The sequence below is a fragment of the Lytechinus pictus genome, chromosome 5, assembly GCF_037042905.1.
Source record: "Lytechinus pictus isolate F3 Inbred chromosome 5, Lp3.0, whole genome shotgun sequence".
Classification (NCBI taxonomy): domain Eukaryota; kingdom Metazoa; phylum Echinodermata; class Echinoidea; order Temnopleuroida; family Toxopneustidae; genus Lytechinus; species Lytechinus pictus.
In genome coordinates, this window is record NC_087249.1 from 6,126,400 (window position 1) to 6,146,586 (window position 20,187).

The 20,187-nt window shown below is 35.2% G+C and overlaps 1 protein-coding gene across 2 annotated transcripts; it reads right to left on the minus strand.

Annotated features, from left to right (window-relative positions):
• Positions 1–642: 642 nt before the first annotated feature.
• Positions 643–16,054, minus strand: LOC129262506 (transmembrane 6 superfamily member 1-like). Of its 2 annotated transcripts, XR_010293602.1 has the most exons (8): positions 15,959–16,051; positions 12,617–12,720; positions 9,436–9,640; positions 8,687–8,788; positions 7,424–7,516; positions 5,937–6,056; positions 3,567–4,607; positions 643–3,470 (listed from the first exon to the last, which is right to left on the minus strand). XR_010293602.1 is itself a non-coding variant. In XM_054900634.2 (7 exons), the coding sequence occupies exons 1-7, from the start codon at positions 16,007–16,009 to the stop codon at positions 4,380–4,382; spliced, it is 903 nt and encodes a 300-aa protein (XP_054756609.2). In that variant the 5' UTR covers positions 16,010–16,054; the 3' UTR covers positions 3,030–4,379. The 2 variants fall into 2 exon arrangements, 1 of the variants encoding a protein (XP_054756609.2); XM_054900634.2 differs by having other exon boundaries at positions 3,030–4,607; positions 15,959–16,054.
• Between the last annotated feature and the right edge of the window lie 4,133 nt (positions 16,055–20,187).

A 20,187-nucleotide genomic window follows, 5' to 3' on the forward strand; every position in this document is an offset into this window, starting at 1 on the left:
TGTATTTTGAGAGTGAAATTTGAAAGGAAGTCAATTCATGACATCACAATGATCACAGTAAAATGGATGCGCCTTTTGCCATTGAAATTGATGCGCAAAAATAGGAGTGTGATGCTTGAATACGGCCTCATATTACATGGTTGGAATTAGCACTGGGCATGCGCGTAACAATGAAAACAACAGCTTTACACCAAACAGGTGATACGGGCTCATATTACCTGTTTGATCTTTGTGACCTAGTAAAATAGGTAAATACGGGCTTGTATCACAAACAAATCAACCAATCAGATTACAGAATTCATGAGAATTATGGCCCACTAAGAGATAATATTTATATTTGGATAATCAGAAGATATCCTTAGGTTAATCTATTACTGAAACTCTTGAAGGTTTTGGATTCATTCATTGCAGTCATTTCTTTGACACAAATCAAATTACATCACAGCATAGAATACATGTACCTCTGGACATATTCCACATAAACTCTTAGGACACTATATTATGTTATTTCCCCATTAAATTGGTGATATGAGGTGTAAAGATTTTCTGAATCACTCTTTACATTCCAACTGGCGAAGACCGAAATTAAACTAGCATATCACAAGAAAAATATTTCCAAAGAATAATGTTGACAAGATTAGATTCATAGCAAATATATACAAATCAAGTATATTAATGATGCAAATATATAAATATACTTTCCAGTATACGGGTACAAGTTCTTTGGCATAGTTAACATACGTACATACTGCAACAATGTCAATAAATTTTCAATTGATCTTCAAACCCTTCCACATAATTCAAAATATTGGGTTGAAAAAGAAGCAAAACACAAGTGAAAAATTTCTCAGAATTAGGCCTGTTTACAAGAATATTCATATTCTATGGATTAAAATCACAAGACCTATAAACTTTCACGGCGTGAGTGTATGCAGACTGGCAGACTGGATTCTATTAATTGTTCAATCTATCAGATTAATCCAATAACTCCTAAAGGTGAAAGTGCATCTGTTTAAAGAAATCATGCTCTGCAAACAATTTAAAAACAGTATTTTCTTTGAATGAGGTATGAAATCAAAGAACAGGTATGGAACTTTAGAGATACTGCCTCATGACCTTTTGATAATCTTTCTTCCAATTGATTTCACTCATGATTCCTCATTTATGCATAATGAATAATTCAAATACTTCTCAGGGGTTATTATCAAATGTACTTTGTACCATGGCAGAGGTATACCTATAATAATTCAAGAGTACTATTGGATTATAAATGGTGGTACTGATCAAATTCGGTACAAAAAGTGTAAAAAAAATGTTACAAATGATTAATACTTTTTACTCATTCATTCAAACTTTGATACATGTCATCACTTTTCACATCATTTCTTATTTCAGAAAAAGCAATGAAAGCTAATAATCCATTCCTTAAAATCACATTTATATGAAATATCACCATCTCTCTTCTATTCAAACTGTACATTGTAGGCAGTAATTAAAAAAGATATCTTGACCTGATTTTGTACAAAGTTCAATCATGTCGCAAGTTTTGCTATGAAGGAACACAATCTTTATATGCAATTCAGATTCGTGACAAGTGTAAAGGAGACCCTCTAATAAATTTGATACTTGTCCCATGACAAAGAGGACAGGGATAATGAAGAACTATTTCATATCGCTTTACCTACCTATGCAATTAACGCAGATGCTAATCTAATGCCAATTTGATTTGCACTTGGCAGATAAAAAATGCTTTGAGAAGTTTTATTAATTTTTTTTTGTCCGAGATTCCACACAAGACTAGTTACACTGTAGTTAAAAAGTCATGTTCTGGCATCATTATTTAAAAACATGAAGAGACTTAACTGTAATTTGCGCTATATAGAAATTGAGTATGATTATTGTACTATTATTATTATTATTAAACACACACACACAAAACAAGAATCTTGAAACACACACAAAAGCACAACAAACTTCTAAAGCCAGGTTTTCACCAGGGCTCACAAACTTTTTAGCAAGGAATGCAATGAATTTCCAAAAGTGGTTGAGTCCAACATTCACATTTAAAGCGGAAAATGTGTGCAAGACACGCACCTAAGGTTTGGAAGCTTCACAAATCGTTCGGGAGTCGGTTTTTTGTTCGTTCGTAATTTATAGAAACATATTTGCGAATGGTTTGTGTTGCAACACCCTCGCAAAATATTTGGGAGCACCATGAAAACTAGGCTTACAAGAACCAATTACAGTAAAACATACCACCAAAGAGTGGCACATAAAGAGTTTAAATGGCAGTAATCATTAAAAATCCAGTTATCAATTTGTAATATACATTAATTTCAGTTGATCTAATCAGTCATTGCATCAATCCACTTTTATTCAGTAATAGACATTGCAATCAAATATTATTTCTGTAAATAAATTGATTTTGAGATTAAAAAACAACATCAAATAAATACCTCCTGCCATAGTCATTGGGGGAGTTTTGGATTAAGATTGCTTTATGGACTAAGATTGATTGCTTATCTCAGTAAAATATCATTACAACCCTCAGTTAAAAATTTTCATTCCATGTATCAGGATAAAGAATTGCAAACATACAAATCCTGCGTTTTTTTAATGAGAGCAGGGCCATTTCATACATGTTTGCAAGAAAGCTTGCATATATGCATAAAAACAATAATTGGTGGTACAGTATTCTTTAAAAGCATAGTCCACCCCAGAGAAACTTGATTTCAACACACAAAGGGCGACGGTGGTGGTCACCATACAGCGCCGTCTACTGTCGCCTAGATGACATGCTGTAGCGAGTAACACAGAGGTAGTACCGTTTTGATTCTCAAGCAACGACATACACAGATTGGAATCTGCCTGTTCTAAACATCACTCAAGAGAGACAAAAAAAGTTTTAGTACAAAAGGCATTGAGGTTTAGTGGTTCTGACTCTCACCTTGTAATAAGATGGTCAAGTGTTCAATCCACACTTTGCCACTCTCCAACCAGGTGCTAAATGAGGTGACAAATTTGCTCCGCCGACAATTGCTCCGGGCTTTATATCGTCTAAGATATAGGGTTAGGGTTTGGGTTGCAATAGGGCTTTGTGTTAGGTTAAGGATAGGGTATAGTGTTAAATCTAGGCTTAAAAATAGTCTTTCCTTTGGTGTAAGGAATTTACAGTGGAGCATTTGTCGCCGGAGTAAATGTCATGGGACCACTAAATGGGGTACCTGGTAGGATGTAAAAGTCTTAGGTAATATGACTAGGAATCAAATTTTGAAACTCTTGTTGGAATGCTTCCCAGGAGGTGGAGAAAGTGCACATAATTCTGGTGACTACAGTAATGATATATCCTTAAGAATGTACATATTTAGCAGAATATATTTGTTAAGAACAGAAAATCATTATGGAAATGCGATCATGAGAGTGGTGTCACCAGAAAAAAGGTTGTGATTAATACCATGGTCACATTTGTTCTACGGCGAGTCGAAAACAGCCGTTTTAACATTTTTGTACTAGCTACATATAGATGGTTTGAATAAAAATGAACAAAACGGCTGTTTTCGACTCGCCGTACGGCCGCCGTAGAGCATATGTGACCGAGGTATTAGTCATCAGCTTTTTTCATGGAGCAAAAGCTCCCTTCCAATTTGCAGGTGCCATGTAGCAATTTGACCAGGTACACCTATCTGGAACCAAACATGAAAATAATAGAGCATCACTCACTAGAATTCCCTCTAGGCCTGTTTCACTAATGATTAAAAGTCATCATGGTAACATGGCTCAGTAGCCAATCAAATCAAAGTTGAAATTTAAAGAATCGTAAGCCTTTATCAGGGTCGTATAACCACTGATTTGTAGACTTGATTGCACATAATCAAGCATAAATATATTGGCCCTGCAATCACGCTTTGCAAACAAGCCAGGACAGGGTTTCCATAAAGCTGTTCGTAAAGTTACGCTCAAATTTACGTAAAATTAAATCATGCACCGAAGTCAGCAACACAGGAATATATCATGAAGAAACAGGAAGGGGCAGCAGTTGTACGTAAAGTCATTCGTAACTTACAAACAGGTTTCATGAAAATGGCCCTCTGGTGTTACTCAAGCATGATCGAACCAGATCAATTCTAAACATCAACCTGCACCATTGTTATTATCTGGATCTGGATGTATATGCTGTAGGACTTTAAATTGGTATGAATGCAGCGGGTGAGAGAGGTCGCCATGATACCTAGTCTTTTCCATCTCTGACTTGAACACCTCTAGTGATGTACTGTTCAGTATCTCTGATGGGAGATGGTTCCAATCCAAAGGGCTACTCACAAGAAATTATTGTTTTAATCGCTCAGTGTTTATGAGTGAATAGTGTAACCTCTGTTGTATTATTTATCTTTCCGCTGCTCTAAGCTGGATTTCCCATCTCTGATCTCTGAAGGGCATGGCTTAACCTCAAAGAATGCAGGCCAGGTAAGGCACCTCCACGCTATGAGCTGCGGTACGACCATAAGAGCCACATTGATTATCCAGAAAGCTGTAAGACCGTCGCTGGGGACTCGGTAGATGTATGGTGTGCGACTGTGAAGGGAAGACCCGATGTGTGAAAACTGGGCCTGTGAGGAGGGAAGAGTTTAGAGAGAGAGTGAACCCTATGTCACTTCATTTCATTAAGCCATTTAGGATTTTATACTTCAAAAAAATGTAGAAGGCATAGAAATAAACATAAACAAAAATGCTCTGAATGGGATTTATACAAGCAAATCAGACCAAAGTAAATCAGATTTATACATCCCGCCTCTATCATTACCATACTTCATAAACTGCCCAACCAATGATAATTTGAGACAACTGCAAAAAGACAAATCATTTTAAGACGGTCCAACATACAGGGCATCGGATGTATATATTGTATTATCACCCGTATCAGACATCTGAGCTGGTCATTTACAAAACTGTATTGCCCTAGATTTTCTAAGTATATCGCGAAGGGATAGGTATATTGTTTGTATTTTGCTCGGTCTCTATGCGCGTATTGACTTAGCATGCAGAGTCGACGCAAAATATACCTTTGTATTTTCCCTGGTCTCATATCAGGGCATTTGAGGATGCGTGTAAAGAGATATGCTTCATAATGATCCGCGCACCAACAATATACGTCATAATAAAGACAACACTGGATGCGGGTGCTTACAAGTACGTCATAATGGTAAAGTGCAGAGCCTAGACCCTAATATAAACATGACACAATAGAAATCTATTCTTAAAAGAAATATCTCAATTTTCATGATTTTTGCTCTAGATATCTGATTTGGATGATAATAAAAATATTGACTGGCTCTTCTTTCGGGGAACATCCAATATATTGCCCTTAAAAGAACCATATTGCCCTTGTCTAAAGACTTGGGCCACTATGATTCTTTTGCTGGCAAGATATTTGATAATCCCCTCAAGGCCAGACAATATTATAGAAATATCAACTCTAAATTGCCCTTCATGTTGCGAATGATGATGCAATGTGAGCAAGATCTGTAATGTCACACATGTACAACGCTCCCCTCCGGGCACTGAAAATATACCCCAAATCATTTCTATTTTTGATCATTCTAATGATATGACAAAAAATTCATCCATGACATAAAGTTGTGAAACCTCTATTACATGTCCTGTCATAAAATGTTCACCTGATCATGCCAAAGACTAGATAAAATTGAAAATTTATGTGAAATATGTAGTAAGAGAATGAGTAATGCGTCTGTGTGACACCACAGATCGTGGTCGCACTGCCAAAGTAAGGATCTACATAGCAAAATGATCTCAATATTCAAATGCTCATGACTCTCTTATTATTCATTCCATCTACTTCAAACTTTCATTTTATTTGCACTTTTATAATGAATTCAACTGGTTTCGATGGTTTTCATGGTCTTTGAATGCTTAATTACCTGAGCAGATGCCCCAGCACTCAACAATGCCCAGTCTGACATCCACGTACAGCCTGGGTTGAAGAAGCCATAGATCGCAGCAACGAAGTAAGGTACAAAATAGAACCAGTATACTAATGCCTGCAAATTAAAATAATAAAATAGAAAGGAATAGACAAACTAACATGTTAGATTCACATATCATTTCAAATTTTGTGGCTGAGCTAATAAAACCTTGTATCTCAAAATACAGCTGTATTAATATTTTGATGACAGCTCAATAAAAGCTAGATTTTAGAGTTATAACATGGGTAGCAACCTTCTTTTGCCTCGAAAGAGTTCTTCACAGGTATCAGGAGACTGCTTTCAGACAGTATGAGACTGCCAACATTGCTATATTTGTAAAATACAGCATATTCTAGGCTGTCCTCAAAATTTGAGATACTGCCCAGCAACGATTTATCACTTGCATGACAAAGATAGGAAAAATATAGGATATTGTCATCAGTCAAAATATTGCAGAACATTCTTAATATGGCAGAAATAAAAGTTCATGAAAGGATTGTCAAGACATGTTTTGACAAACACAAAAGAAGCTCAGCAGTCATTACTCAATACAAGTAATCATGTACTTCAAGTATATGTACTTTTGGCCATTTGATTAATGCAAGAACAAGGTAAACTTTTTCCATGTACTCTTTGACCTCTGACCCAACACTATAACAGGGACATGTAACTCAAAGCTTAGCACTTGAATGTAGAGTTGATTTGTACACTTGATTTATCAATGGAATCAGCCTTAGCTTTGCATCATGAGGCAAAAAAAAAAAAAAACCCAGTCTTCGCTTATTTTAAATGATGCAAATATGTCTTAAAGTTTGCCCAGGTGACTTACATGAGTAATAGTGTATGCTTGATGTGAAAGCTTATGTACAACAAACAATGAAACCAACATCTCAAAGTCACTTTAACGACAGGTTTCCTTATTGATTAAAACAAATTTGATGTCTTATACAAACAAGATTCCTGGCATTAGTGCATCAACATCATTCAATCTCAGTCCATCCTTGAAACAATTGGGAATTCACTACTGAAAACAACTAATTTTGCAACATTCATTTTACAAGACATTGCTGCATATTTATCAGTCATTTGCTTTCCGCCATTACCTTGGTATAACAATTGACACACCGTTGTAAAGAGGAATATTCAAGCTTTCTAATAGGACCATGTTTACACATAATAATAAAAAAATAACAAATTTATGAACTCTCAAACTTGAGATGCAAAACTTTTTAGGGCTTTATTTACTGGTTCCATTCCGCTGTAAATTTCACACACTAAAGGAATTTACCAACTTCAACCCTTGATTTAACACTATACCTTATCCTAAACCTAACCCTAACCTAAAACCCTATTGCAACCCGAACCTTAACCCTACATCTTAGACAAAATAAAGCCGGAGCAAATGTCGTGTCACCTTATTTACCACATATTTTTGTACTCACTTGGATCATAGGATATAAGACGGGATCCTGGAAGTATGGTTCAACATTTTTGAGGTAGTATACAGCGATAGAAGCTGGGCTCTTCAACGCAACCTGTAAGATTAAATATCATCAATCAATCAATCATTACATGTCTCAAAAATGATTAAAATATACTGTTAATGATTCTCTTCTTCAAAATCAAGCATATGCTGAGAAGCAGAGTTTAATTCATTGGCAATATATGTTTTGCATTTGCATACCTTAAAAAATATCTCATAACTTGCTTCTACAGAGCATTTGAAGTTATTTCAAATTCAATTATCATTATTGCCTTATAAAATACATTATCACATTATCGAATGTCTATTTTAATCAAGAAAGTCAATACTTTAATGCGTATTCGTGAAGAAAATGTCTACTTATGGAACATCTTCAAGCATTTACTTATATGAGCTTTTAATGTTCTATATCGACCACCAGGCAAACAAATTACACAAACTAATTATTACACAAAGGTTATGTTTTAAAGAACATGTAAATACTTTTTTTTCAGCCTTTAAACACAAGAACATTGCCGGCAGTGGGCACAAGATTTAAATTAATCTTTATGGCCGCAAAAATGCAATATTTAAATTCTAAAATGCATTGAATTACTACTACGATTTTGTAATATTGTAATGTTGGATGATACTGGAGTATAGTTCACATGAGACACCCTTCTCATTACACTTTCTAAAACTAGTTTACTGGAAACCGAATCAGGAAACCAGTTTGGAAGATTGCTTTGCTAGCGTGCCCATTTAATCACCCAAAAGTGATTTTCAAAATCGCTTCACGTAAAGTGATCTTGTTGCTATGGAACGCTCTCAGTGGGGTGACACGTTTTGCGCGAAATTCGAAACTGCAGCGTAAGCATTCTACACACAGTGTGTGGAGTAGCCCACTCAAAATGTTAGAAGATCACTCCCCGAAGAACGGTTGTGTCCTCACCTACGCTAAAACCAGTTTAAGGAGGCAAAGCGATCTTCAAAACTACATCTAATTTCATGAACCAGTTGGAAGATTGCCTCGACCGTTCTCACTACAGTTAAACTAGTTTTAGGAAGGTAGTGAGAACGGTGTCTGACTGACCCTTTACCAAAGCTAATGACAGGCTTTACTGCTTCAGTCACAATTACAAAACCGACTCAAACCAACCTGTACTACAATGTTGGAAATAACATAGTAGATTTGGTCGGTCTTGAGTCGGTTTAGCCAATGTGAGTGTGTCCTAATACTTACAGCCATCCGAAGGAAAGAGATTAAGATGGCGAAGACAAGAAAGAGAACAAAGAACATGTCCAAAGGTCTCTTCCAGATACTCTTTTTCTGTGCAGCTACAACCTGATAGTAAATAATGAAAAAAAAAAGGAATAAACAAAGTCAAGACAAAATGTTTAGTCTCAGAGCTGACTTCACCAACCCATTAGGATCTTGGCATAAATTTTAATTCAGGGATCCCAGTGGCAAAAGGCTTCAAGGCCTGAATATTTTGAGTTTCAAAATAATCATGCAATGTTCATGTCACAAGTGCAATGCCTCTTTAGCTGGGGTAAAGGGCCTGCTTTAGGGTCTAGGAAGCTCTGTGGTTCTAAATGCATAGAAGCTCTCTAGTACAATATGTGGCCATTTTGAGAGTCATTTATCTTAAGAGTTCTATTCAAATTTACAGGTAATTTTTTTCACCCCACAAAAAAGTCAGAAAAATAAACATGGAAAAGTGGACTCATTAATTCAAAACAGTGTACTCATGAATAAAATATCGTGGATAACCACGGCAACAGGCGTCGATTCAGCGCACTGTGACAAAAGTGCGCATCAGTATTGGACATTTTTTAATATACACGCTAAATTAAGTGTAATTTATACAGGAAATCTGCATAAACCATGGGTTCAAGAGATGGTTTTAAAAACCACCTTTGTGAATTCGGGCCATAAAGTGAACGTAGATCAAGTAGCAATTTATAACAGTTCCCTCCTTCAATACTCACATCCGCTCTCTCAACGTTGGTTTCTGGTCTCTGCTTCAGACACTTCAGTGCAACGAGGATTGGGAAGAGCACATAGGGGATGTTGAGAAAGTAGGAAGACTTGACATTGGAACCATACTTGCCGGAGACATTGCCTGGCATGAAGACTACCATACTATTCAAGATGGATCCAGCCCAGTAAAGACCAACTTCTTTGTAGCTTTGACTAGGATAAAGAAAAAAAAAGAAATAAGAGAGAAAAAAATCAATGGCACATAACTACCAAGTTGTAAGTATAATGATCTCTGGAAAGCAGATGAAATGCATCATATAATTTTTTTTCATTTATTTACCACTTGGTGGTGATTTTTTGCCTGATTTAAGAAAGCATGAATGCTTGTAAGCAAAGTGGGAAACAAACCCAGGTCACCGGAATCAGAAACCCCCCCTCTACTGACTGAGCTATCGCGCCTCCTCTCATGGGATGGAACACTTTACCAGCAAATGTTGTTTTTCATAGGGGTCCATGAAAGATGAATAAATTGTCCATTGGTCTACACCTGTTTTGTCTTATCCCACCAAGTCCAATCTTTATAGTTCATCTACAATCAGTTTGTCTACTTACCATTCGGTCTAATTGCCAGGACCATTTACCATTTTGTCTCATTTCCAGTTTGCTATACCCATTTCATATAACACCATTTAGATCAGTACGGTTAGATGAACTGTTATGAATTTTCATTTGACAAAGTACAAAATAATAAGTATACAATGTGGAAACTAGACAAATTGGGCATTAAACTTTAGAATTAATTATAAAAGTTGAGTATTAGACCAAGAGTAGAGCAGACCTAGGGACAATTAGACCAAATTGATAGTAGACCAAATGGCCCGTATTCTGAAGTCAGGTTTAACTTAGACCATGGTCTAACTCTGTGCTAAAATTATGGGGAGCCAATCACTCAAAATTTCTGCTTATATTGTAGATTTCTTATATTTACTATTTTGCTTCCCTTTGCTTTTATAATGAAGATATTTAACATGTACTGATAGAGATTTGTGGCCCAGTTGGCTCTCCGTAGTTAAACCACAACTTTAAAACAGGGATCAGAATACGGGCCAATGGGTTTAGACTGTATCTGAGAAGTAAGCCAGTGCCCCGTCTTACAAAGAGTTACGATTGATCCGATCAACCACAACTATGGACAGCCAGCAACGTCAACATCTAAAATTCAAATTTGTTCAAAATATTTTCTAGATATGATGGATATTCATACACTTATCGTTCTCTTGAAGATTCAGTATGATTCTCTTTGTTTACTAAAGAGATTGAGATAATTTCCTGTAGAAAAAATGATGATGTGGATGGATTTCCATATAGTTGAGATTGATTGGATCAATTGTAGCTCTTTGTAAGACGGGGCCAAGCTATTTGCAGTTGCAGACCTGTGATTGTATACCAAATTATACACTGCAATAATTATGGCAAACATACATGGTTTACAGCTCTGTACAAAGGTCACCAGAACAGTAATTTGGTAATCTATTCAAATAATCTTTTAAAAAATTCAGTTCTAAGTCTTTGCAGAGACTTTGCTACAAGGTTCTTGTCCTACCGATTTATTAAGTTTCAAGAGTTAGAATGATCTAATGAAAGCTAGTAGCAATCTTTATTCATGTGTACCAAAGAACTTAATAGAAGTTATGGAACAACCTCACAACTAATGGAGTTCAATATGTATATCTTTCCTATAGAGCAAATCAACTATATTCTTCAAGACAAATCAGGAAATAAATTAGGAAAGAAGTCAGGGAAATAGTAATATGGGAATATTTTGAAATCAAAACTGAAAGTAGTCTAAACAACAAGCATATTAGCTATTCTTGAAGGAAAAAAACATGCATACTCAATGTTGAATAATTTCTGAAAACAACACGTAAATAAATCATAAATTCTATTACGGAATAAAGACATTTCAGATCCGTTGGGTTGGGAGCACGATTTGACTATGGCCAAGAGTGGGAAACTCACACAGGCCATCGTATTTTCAATATTTTTGGGGCCAGGGCACATTTCTATATTGTAGTGTAGCATAATAATATAAAACATAATAAAATAAAAAATGGGCACAACAAATCTCTAAGTCCAGGGAAAAGGGGCATAAATCAATGGCTGTTGTCTTTGATGGCCTTGGTTCAATTTAAGCCCTGCTCACAAGAGAATTTTCTTTAAATTTGGAGAAAAGCAGGGAAACTTAAAAAAAAAAAAATCAAATTTCTACTTTTGCTCAGAACTTACTCTCTGATAATTCTGCATAGATAGATGTCTGTTGAATGTTGATATCTTGTGCTCAAAGTTGTTTACTTTCTACAAGTAAACATAAAATTCAGCTTTCTTCTGCTTTCAGACTCCCAATTCTGCTTTCTTTTGTTGACTAAATTTTGCCATTTTGGAATTCATCGATTTCACAGAAGATTTATTTTCTCATTTCAAAAGTGCAGTTTTTAATAAAAGAAAATCATTGCTCAGCAGTTTAGATGCTAACCAACCAGTGTCTTATTCTTCCTTTTTCATATGATATATGGTTTCCTATATCATCAATCAATAAGGACTATGGACATAAGATTACTAAGCAGCATTTCTAAATTCTCTTGCTTAACATTACCTGTCTGTAGCATTATAATCCTGTATCTTGGGCGCGGACATTTGATCTGTTTGTTTACGACTGGTATTTCCTCTTTGGCAGAACTCAGATCAAACAAAATGGCCATGCACATGTACTGGGATTAAAACATAATGTGCCAATAAATTTGAGCAAGAAAATTGAGAAATCCTGCTCAGTTCTATATTTCCATAGTTCTACTTGGATGATGGTACCAGTAAAGATTTGAAATGAAGTATCATGTGAAAGTTTGGTACATAGCCCTACAAAAGGAAATAAAGGTATTAAAGTGGTTGATATTCACATTGTTTGGTACCAATGAATTTATTCAACACCTTTTTTTCCTTCAAAATTGCATTTTCTGCTTTCTACCCCATTTCAGCGATTTCCACAGAAAATCTACTAAGCGGAATACTTTGGGCATTATAGATCTCTTTGTAAAGAGGCTAGCTATTTGTAGTGCCTGGAGTGGACAGATGGTGAATTAATTACTGTATCAAATTTGATATCAAGAAAAACCATCATACCATCAAGCTTACCCCCATACAATAGCAGTAACCATCATAAGATACATGCAGTAATGACCTGATCCGTCCCAGTAGTCGATCAGGGTCCCATGTGCTGTATTCAGATACGGCTCACCCTACAAATGATAGATTTTTTTTTAAAAATAGTGATAAATGAATAAAACAAATCATGCACAGTTATAAAACTTCATAGGGTGGTGTACACACTTCTTTAAAGGACAATTCCACCCCAACAAAAAGTTGATTTGAATAAAAAAAGAAAAATCCAACAAGCATAACACTGAAAATTTCATCAAAATCGGATGTAAAATAAGAAAGTTATGACATTTTAAAGTTTCGCTTAATTTCACAAAACAATTATATGCACATCCTGGCTGGTATGCAAATGAGGAGACTATAAAGTCATCCACTCACTATTTCTTTTGTATTTTATTATGTGAAATATTCTAATTTTCTCCTCATTTGTCAAGTGATACAACGATTAATTCCTCCCTGAGCATTTGGCATTTAGCATTGTTTTAATAATACTATATGGTTCAGTCAAGTTGGTCCTTATTGTCAAATCTATAAAAAATGAAATATTGTATAATTCAAACAATAAAAAACAAAAGAAAGAGTGAGTGATGGACATCTTCGACTGACAAACATTGTTGTGCATATCACTGTTTTGTGAAAAAATAAGCGAAACTTTAAAATGTCATAACTTTCTTATTTTACATCCGATTTTGATGAAATTTTCAGCACTATGCTAGTTTGATTTTTCTCTATTTATTCAAGTCAGCATTTTCCTGGGGTGAACTTGACCTTTATTGATATGAAAACATAGCAAACTTTCTCAATATGAGATGTTGGTCATGAGCACTGGTATTGGCTTATTTGATGGCAAAATACATTTCTAAGGAAAGGAGTTGACTCTTTTCATCAGATATTAGGGTACATGTATGTAATACATTTTAAAAGTTTTGTCACAAAAAGAAAATGTACGTTATGTGAAATACAAACAACTGATTTAAACGTTAGGAACCCAACAGAACAAGAAGAAAGGAATATTTGTCTTTGTTTTTAATAGTAGTCACTTTTTGTGTTAAAACGTTTTGAGAAAAGAGAGGACATTCAACTGTACTTCAATGTAAATCATATTTTGTGCCATATTACGATATTGCTTGGTGTTTTCTCTTTTATTTTTCAAGAAGAATAAAAAAAGTCATAAAAATTATTGATTGGCAATGACACGGATGCAATCATCCTTCTCTATCTCGTCTATATTACAATGTACATGTTGTATGTACCTGCATTTTTTTTGCTTCATTATAAGGAGTAACCACACTTTGTAAGGTTTTTACAGTATACCGTAGCATGTATTAATATTCAACGCAAAAAAAAAATTGAGAAAAATAACACTGGCAGCAGTCGAGAAGTGGTATGGATAGCTAAAATTATTACGGGAATCTGATCCACATGTAAGTGTACAGTATTCCTATTATAATAGGCCTACAACATTGACCTTCAGCCATTCCTTCAGTCCTCTCAAACGGCTTTACACCTGACATACAGTATGAAAGGCTTCAAAGAATTTGAATACATCCCCATCCAGCTAATGTGATTGCAATATATTTAAGAGACCAGCAGTTAGAACTTGCTGTTTCAATAAGCCTGTTCACGGTTGTAAACTGCGCACGAGCAGATAAAGGTCATTTGAGATAAACCATGAAGGTGGCTTTCAAATTCACTGACATAGGCATTTGTGAGTTGATGATTATTCTTTTCAAAATATTCATTTTATCACATCCAAGCTGAAGAGTAATAAATAGAGCCTTCATAATCACTGGTATTTGACAGTAGCCTAAACAATAGTCAAATGTGCCAAAGGCAGACAATAAAACAGATTTCCAAACTTTATCCCTGATGTACTATTCTAGTCACCTGGTCTATACAATGCCTTTTGTTCTTAGAATTTGAATACTCTACCGGTAACAACATCTACATTTGAAAATGATAGTGCTTATCCTAATGAAAAATCACAAAGGTCATATGAGAAAAGTTGATCATGAGCTAACCGTGAACTGGCTTATTTCTTTTAGTACACAATTCATGGAACGCTGTGTAGTAAGAGCACTTTACTAGAGTGAAGGGTTTGCATGTGCCCCGTATGTTTTCCAATATCCATATTCTTTGATCAAGGATTCAAATTAGCATCATGTATTGTAATATCTTGATTTAAAGAATAATTCATGTTTTATTTTTTGCAGGTGACTGTGATGTATTTTCTCCATGACAATGAAAAAAGATATGACCAATTTGTTTTTCTGTATTTGACTTTATAGAAAAGTTGAAACCTGAAAAATTAACCATTAATTGAAAACCCATCTTTAAGGGAACAAAAGGTCGGATCAGGAGCAGAAAAATGAAAATCAGTGAGTGGAAGTCTGAAAAAAATACCATTGCAAAATATTAATCTTTCAAAATCTTAAAATCCTTAACTCCAAAAACCCCCGGGGGGGCCACTTCCATTCACGAGTGGATACCATGCGCGACCATGGGGTCTCGAAAAGCACCCTAAACACGTAATTTCCATATTCTGAAAATGCACCCCTTAACAAGTATTGGCGTGTGAAACCCTACCCTTAACAAGTATTGGAAACAAAACGATACTCTTGGCAAATATTCCTTGATATGATCCCCTAAACAAGTACAGGAATGTTTTATTGTTACGGGTCCTTCGGTCGTCGGCTTTACCTTATTTGGTTTAGTACGACCCCACCTTCTACACCTCGCGCAAATCGGACTCTAAACACGAAGTGTTGGGGCAAAATGGACATCCTTTATAAAACATTTTAATTTTGTTTTATCATTCCCGCAAATTCGACCCTAAACACGTAATTTTACTAGCGAAATAGACACCCTTTTTTCATTATTTTTGTGTTTTTGACACCCTTATCACGTTACGTACGTAACGTGCCCTTTCGTGAAAAGGACATCCTTTTTACGTGTTTTTTTGGTCGCGCATGGTATCCACTCGTCAATGTAAGTGGCCCCCCCCCCCCCGGGCAAAAACCATTGAGACAATATAAAAATTCAGTCTGAATATTTGATGTACATGTATCTCATCACTTTCTGTGTGATCTTATTCTGGAAAATATATTGTTTGTATTGATCAACAATTTACTGTAGATGAAAGCAAAGTAGTTTGTATGTTCTGGTGGCACAAGGTATTTATCAGTTCCACATTACAGTAAGGAAGTACCACAGAAGAGCGGGCCCTTTTTCTACTTTGATCCCATTGCAGTTTTTTAACACAAAGTAAACACCTAAAAATGATTAACTAAAGAGTCAACTTCTCAATGATTAACTCACCTCTTTCAGGTAAGATGCCATGAAGTTATCAATTATACCATCCAACTCCATCGCTAGAACAATGTCCACCACGCTTGTGAAAGAAAATACTGCAAACACTGCAACAACAAAAGCCAAGCATAGTGAACGATTGTAAGTAATATATAGGGCTAATATTAAAGAGGAGCATCCTGCCAATTATTTGATGAAAAAAATAATAAAAGAAAACAAGTGGAATGCCTCTGGCGGTCTCACTTGCATCACGCGATTCAATATAGCAGCAGTGCTGACTCTGAAAACTACTATCAAATAATTATTCACAAAAAACACCATTCATATAATGAAACAATACTACTTCATTGACATTTGACCTTGATCATGTGACCTAAAACTTGTCAGTGAAACTTGATTACCCCTATATCCACATTTTATACACTATATCTATAAAATTTGAAAGTAATGATAGCAATCGAATAATTACCTCTAAAATGGCCAAAGTTCAATGACCTTACATGACCTTTGACCTTGATCATGTGACGCGAAACTTGCACAGGATGTTCAGTGATACTTGATTACCGGTACTCTTATAAATGTCCAAGTTTCATGAATCAGATCCATAAACTTTCAAAGTTATGATGGTAATTCAACAGATACCCCATTATGGCCAAAGTTCATTGACCTTTGACCTTGGTCATGAGACCTGAAATGCGCACAGGATGTTCAGTGACACTTGATTACTCTTATGTCCAAGTTTCATAAATCAGATCCATAAACTTTCAAAGTTATGATGGTAATTCAACAGATACCCCCAATTTGGCCAAAGTTCATTGACCCTAAATGACCTTTGACCTTGGTCATGTGACGTGAAATTCAAGCAGGATGTTCAGGAATACTTGATTTACTTTATGTCCAAGTTTCATGAACTAGGTCCATATATTTTTTAAGTTATGACGACATTTCAAAAACTTAACCTTAGGTTAAGATTTTGATGTTGATTCCCCCAACATGGTCTAAGTTCATTGACCCTAAATGACCTTTGACCTTAGTCATGTGACCTGAAACTCAGGCAGGATGTTCAGTAATACTTGATTAACCTTATGGCCAAGTTTCATGAACTACATGTAGGTCCATATACTCTAAGTTATGCTGTCATTTTAAAAACTTAACCTTAGGTTAAGATTTGGTGTTGACGCCGCTGCCGCCGGAAAAGCGGCGCCTATAGTCTCACTCCAGATGCTATGCAGGTGAGACAAAAAGGAAGAAGAAAAAATGTTGGTGAAGGTTTGATAAATATCCACCAAATATAAGAGAAATATGAATTCTAAACATTTGTAATATGTGACGTCATGAGCGAGCAGCTCCCCCATATACCATGTATTATACAAATTCTAATATTTCATGGAACGTGATGATCAAAAATAATGTTCTTATAGAATGGAATATGAAATTGTGTGTCTGACGATATTTATCGACTGCCCAAATAGAATAATTTTTTATTTTGAATAATGAAATGGCATTAAAAAAACCCCATATTTTACAGGACATATGGAGGAGCTGCTCGTCTGTGACATCACAAAATAAAAACTTTAAAAATTCATCTTTTTCTGTACATGTATTCTTAGACGACTTTTTGTCAAACATTCACCAATATTTCTCTCTATTTTGTAATGTTTTTAATAAAACCAACTTATCATCAGGGTGTCAACTTCACCTTCATGACAAGTACTACAGTCTGCCCACAGGAGTCAGGTACAGAGCAGTGCTCAAACCCAATAGCAAACTTCACATCTTACAATACAATTGTAGGTACTATTGATCTATACAGACTGTTAAAAGAGGAATCCAGCCTTGGTCATAAAATTAATGTTGTAATGGAAAGGAGGAAAATAAATAAAACAGAATGGTGAAAATTTGAAAGAAATCGGACAAGCAATAGCAAAGTTATGGCTGCTTTCAAATTGAGATCCCTAAGACTATGTAGATTTCAAATTGGCAACTGGGTAAGTAAATTATGACAAGGGGCAAGGACAACTTACTTTCCCATAGGCCAAGTACTTAATTATCAGGGCTTTGTTGTATAGGGGTAAGTTGGAACGCTTGCGATGGTCTTGATCAAGGTGGATTTTTTCAGTAACCATCATAGAGTTAAAATTTTTATGGGGTATATTTGAAGGCCTTAGATATATGCTTCAAGCTGATATATTGTTTCTCAAATAAAATCTATTTGGATTTTACAACCATTTTTGTAAAAAATCTTCCAACTAACCCTGATCTCCCCCTACCAATTCCCCAGGGCAGTAATTTAAATACAACCTATTGTAGGTAGTATTTTGTTTCATGTCCTCATGAAATAAAAATATAATTTGAAGTAAAACTTTTGAAAAAAGATATTTTAGCCATTTTTATGTATTAGAGTACATGGAAGAGTAGTCCTTGCCGTATATCAATATGACATCTCATATGCAATCAATTTGAAGTCTCCATGGGTATAGTGATTACCAATGTTTACAACTTTCAAAAATTCATAACTTTCATTTTATACTGTTTATCCAATATTGTTCAAACTTTCACCTACATTGTATCAACTTGTCTGATTTTTCTTTTTCCTCTAAAAAGAAATTTTTATTTGGGTTTGATTCCCCTTTAAAAAAATTTACAGAAGGATCCTCATTAAATACATGTAAGAGCAAAATGTTACAAATTAACCCCCCCCCAAAAAAAAAAAAATAATAGAATACACTAGATAACTTACTACACATTAGACCTGTTTTGTCCATTCCGGATGGAAAATGGAATACAAAAGAACAGCAAAAATCGAGGGACAATAAATGTATGTGGCCAAGTTTTCTCTGTCATTTAATAATACAATTTAAAATTTTCAATTTTTTTTAGAGAGTTGTAAGTTGCATGGTTACAGGCTGCAAGAGTCAGCCATATTGGATCTTACCAGTGATAAAAAAACAACAAGTCGAACGCCTCTGGCAGTCTCGCCTGCATTACGCGATTTAATATAGCAGCAGTGCTAACTTTGAAAACTACTATAAAATAATCATTCACAAAAACACCATTCATATAATGACATTTGTCATACGTTCATTGACCATAAATGACATTTGAACGGTGACTTAAGACTTGTCAACTACACCCATGTCCACATTTCATTCACTCTATCCATAAACTTTCAAAGTTATGATAGTAATTCAACAAATACCATCAACTTGACCAAAGTTCATTGACCCTAGATGACCTTTGACCTTAGTCATGTGACCTGAAACTCAAGCAGGATGTTTACTAATACTTGATTAACCTTATGCCCAAGTTTCATGAACTAGGTCCATAAACTTTCTAAGTTATGTCATTTCAAAAACTTAACCTTCGGTTAAGATTTTGAAAATAATTCTCCCAACATGGTCTAAGTTCATTGACCCTAAATGACCTTTGACCTTGGTCATGTGACCTGAAAGTCAGGCAGGATGTTCAGTAATACTTGATAAACCTTATGTCTAAGTTGCATGAACTAGGTCAATATGCTTTCTAAGTTATGTCATTTCAAAAACTTAACCTTAGGTTAAGATTTGATGTTGACGCCGCCGCCGTCGGAAAATTGCCTTCATTTTAAAGAGTAGACAATGTGTAATATTAATAGCTTTGCTCCTGAACTTCCAATATTTGAAACTAATCAATAAAATTATATGATTCATTAAAGAGGACATAAACACAAAATCTGCATAGATTTAAAGTTGAAACCCCTAAAAAAATGTTCTGTAACTGAAGTTTACGGGATATTTTTTGTTACTGAAGTATTAAAGGTGATACTGGTATCATTGAAAGCTTCATTATTCCTCTTTACAATGATTTGGTATTTGTTGTGATTACGTACATGTAAATCATGAAATGTGCAATTCCCTGAATAAAGGGAAAAGCCAGAAGTGAAATGTTGCAAAATGCATTGTTTTCTAACCAGTCTCCATTTCTTTAGAATTCTGTCCAGGATGCAGGTGACAGTGAATGCTTGTGTCATTAAGGTTGAAAGGAGTGGTTTGTGTTGTTGAAGAGATGTGTACCAACTGTTTGCTTGAATTCGTGTTTGCTTGAAGTGAAAGCTTTCATAAGAACAATGAAACCAACATTCTCATCTATTGTAAATTCAACATCTTAAAACTTTTTGAAATGACAGGGTTCAACATTATTCAAAGCATATTCAATCCGTCACCACACCATGTGTGAACTTTCACGCATCAATATCATTC

Bases quoted from the DNA above. Each gene is read 5' to 3' on its own strand.
- LOC129262506 (XM_054900634.2), bottom strand. From the start codon at position 16,009: ATGGAGTTGGATGGTATAATTGATAACTTCATGGCATCTTACCTGAAA. The intron at 9,641-12,616 runs GTAAGCTTGATG...TCTTTATCCTAG, and splicing joins GTTACTGCTATTGTATGGGG to TCAAAGCTACAAAGAAGTTG. The intron at 8,789-9,435 runs GTGAGTATTGAA...ATTTACTATCAG, and splicing joins CCAACGTTGAGAGAGCGGAT to GTTGTAGCTGCACAGAAAAA.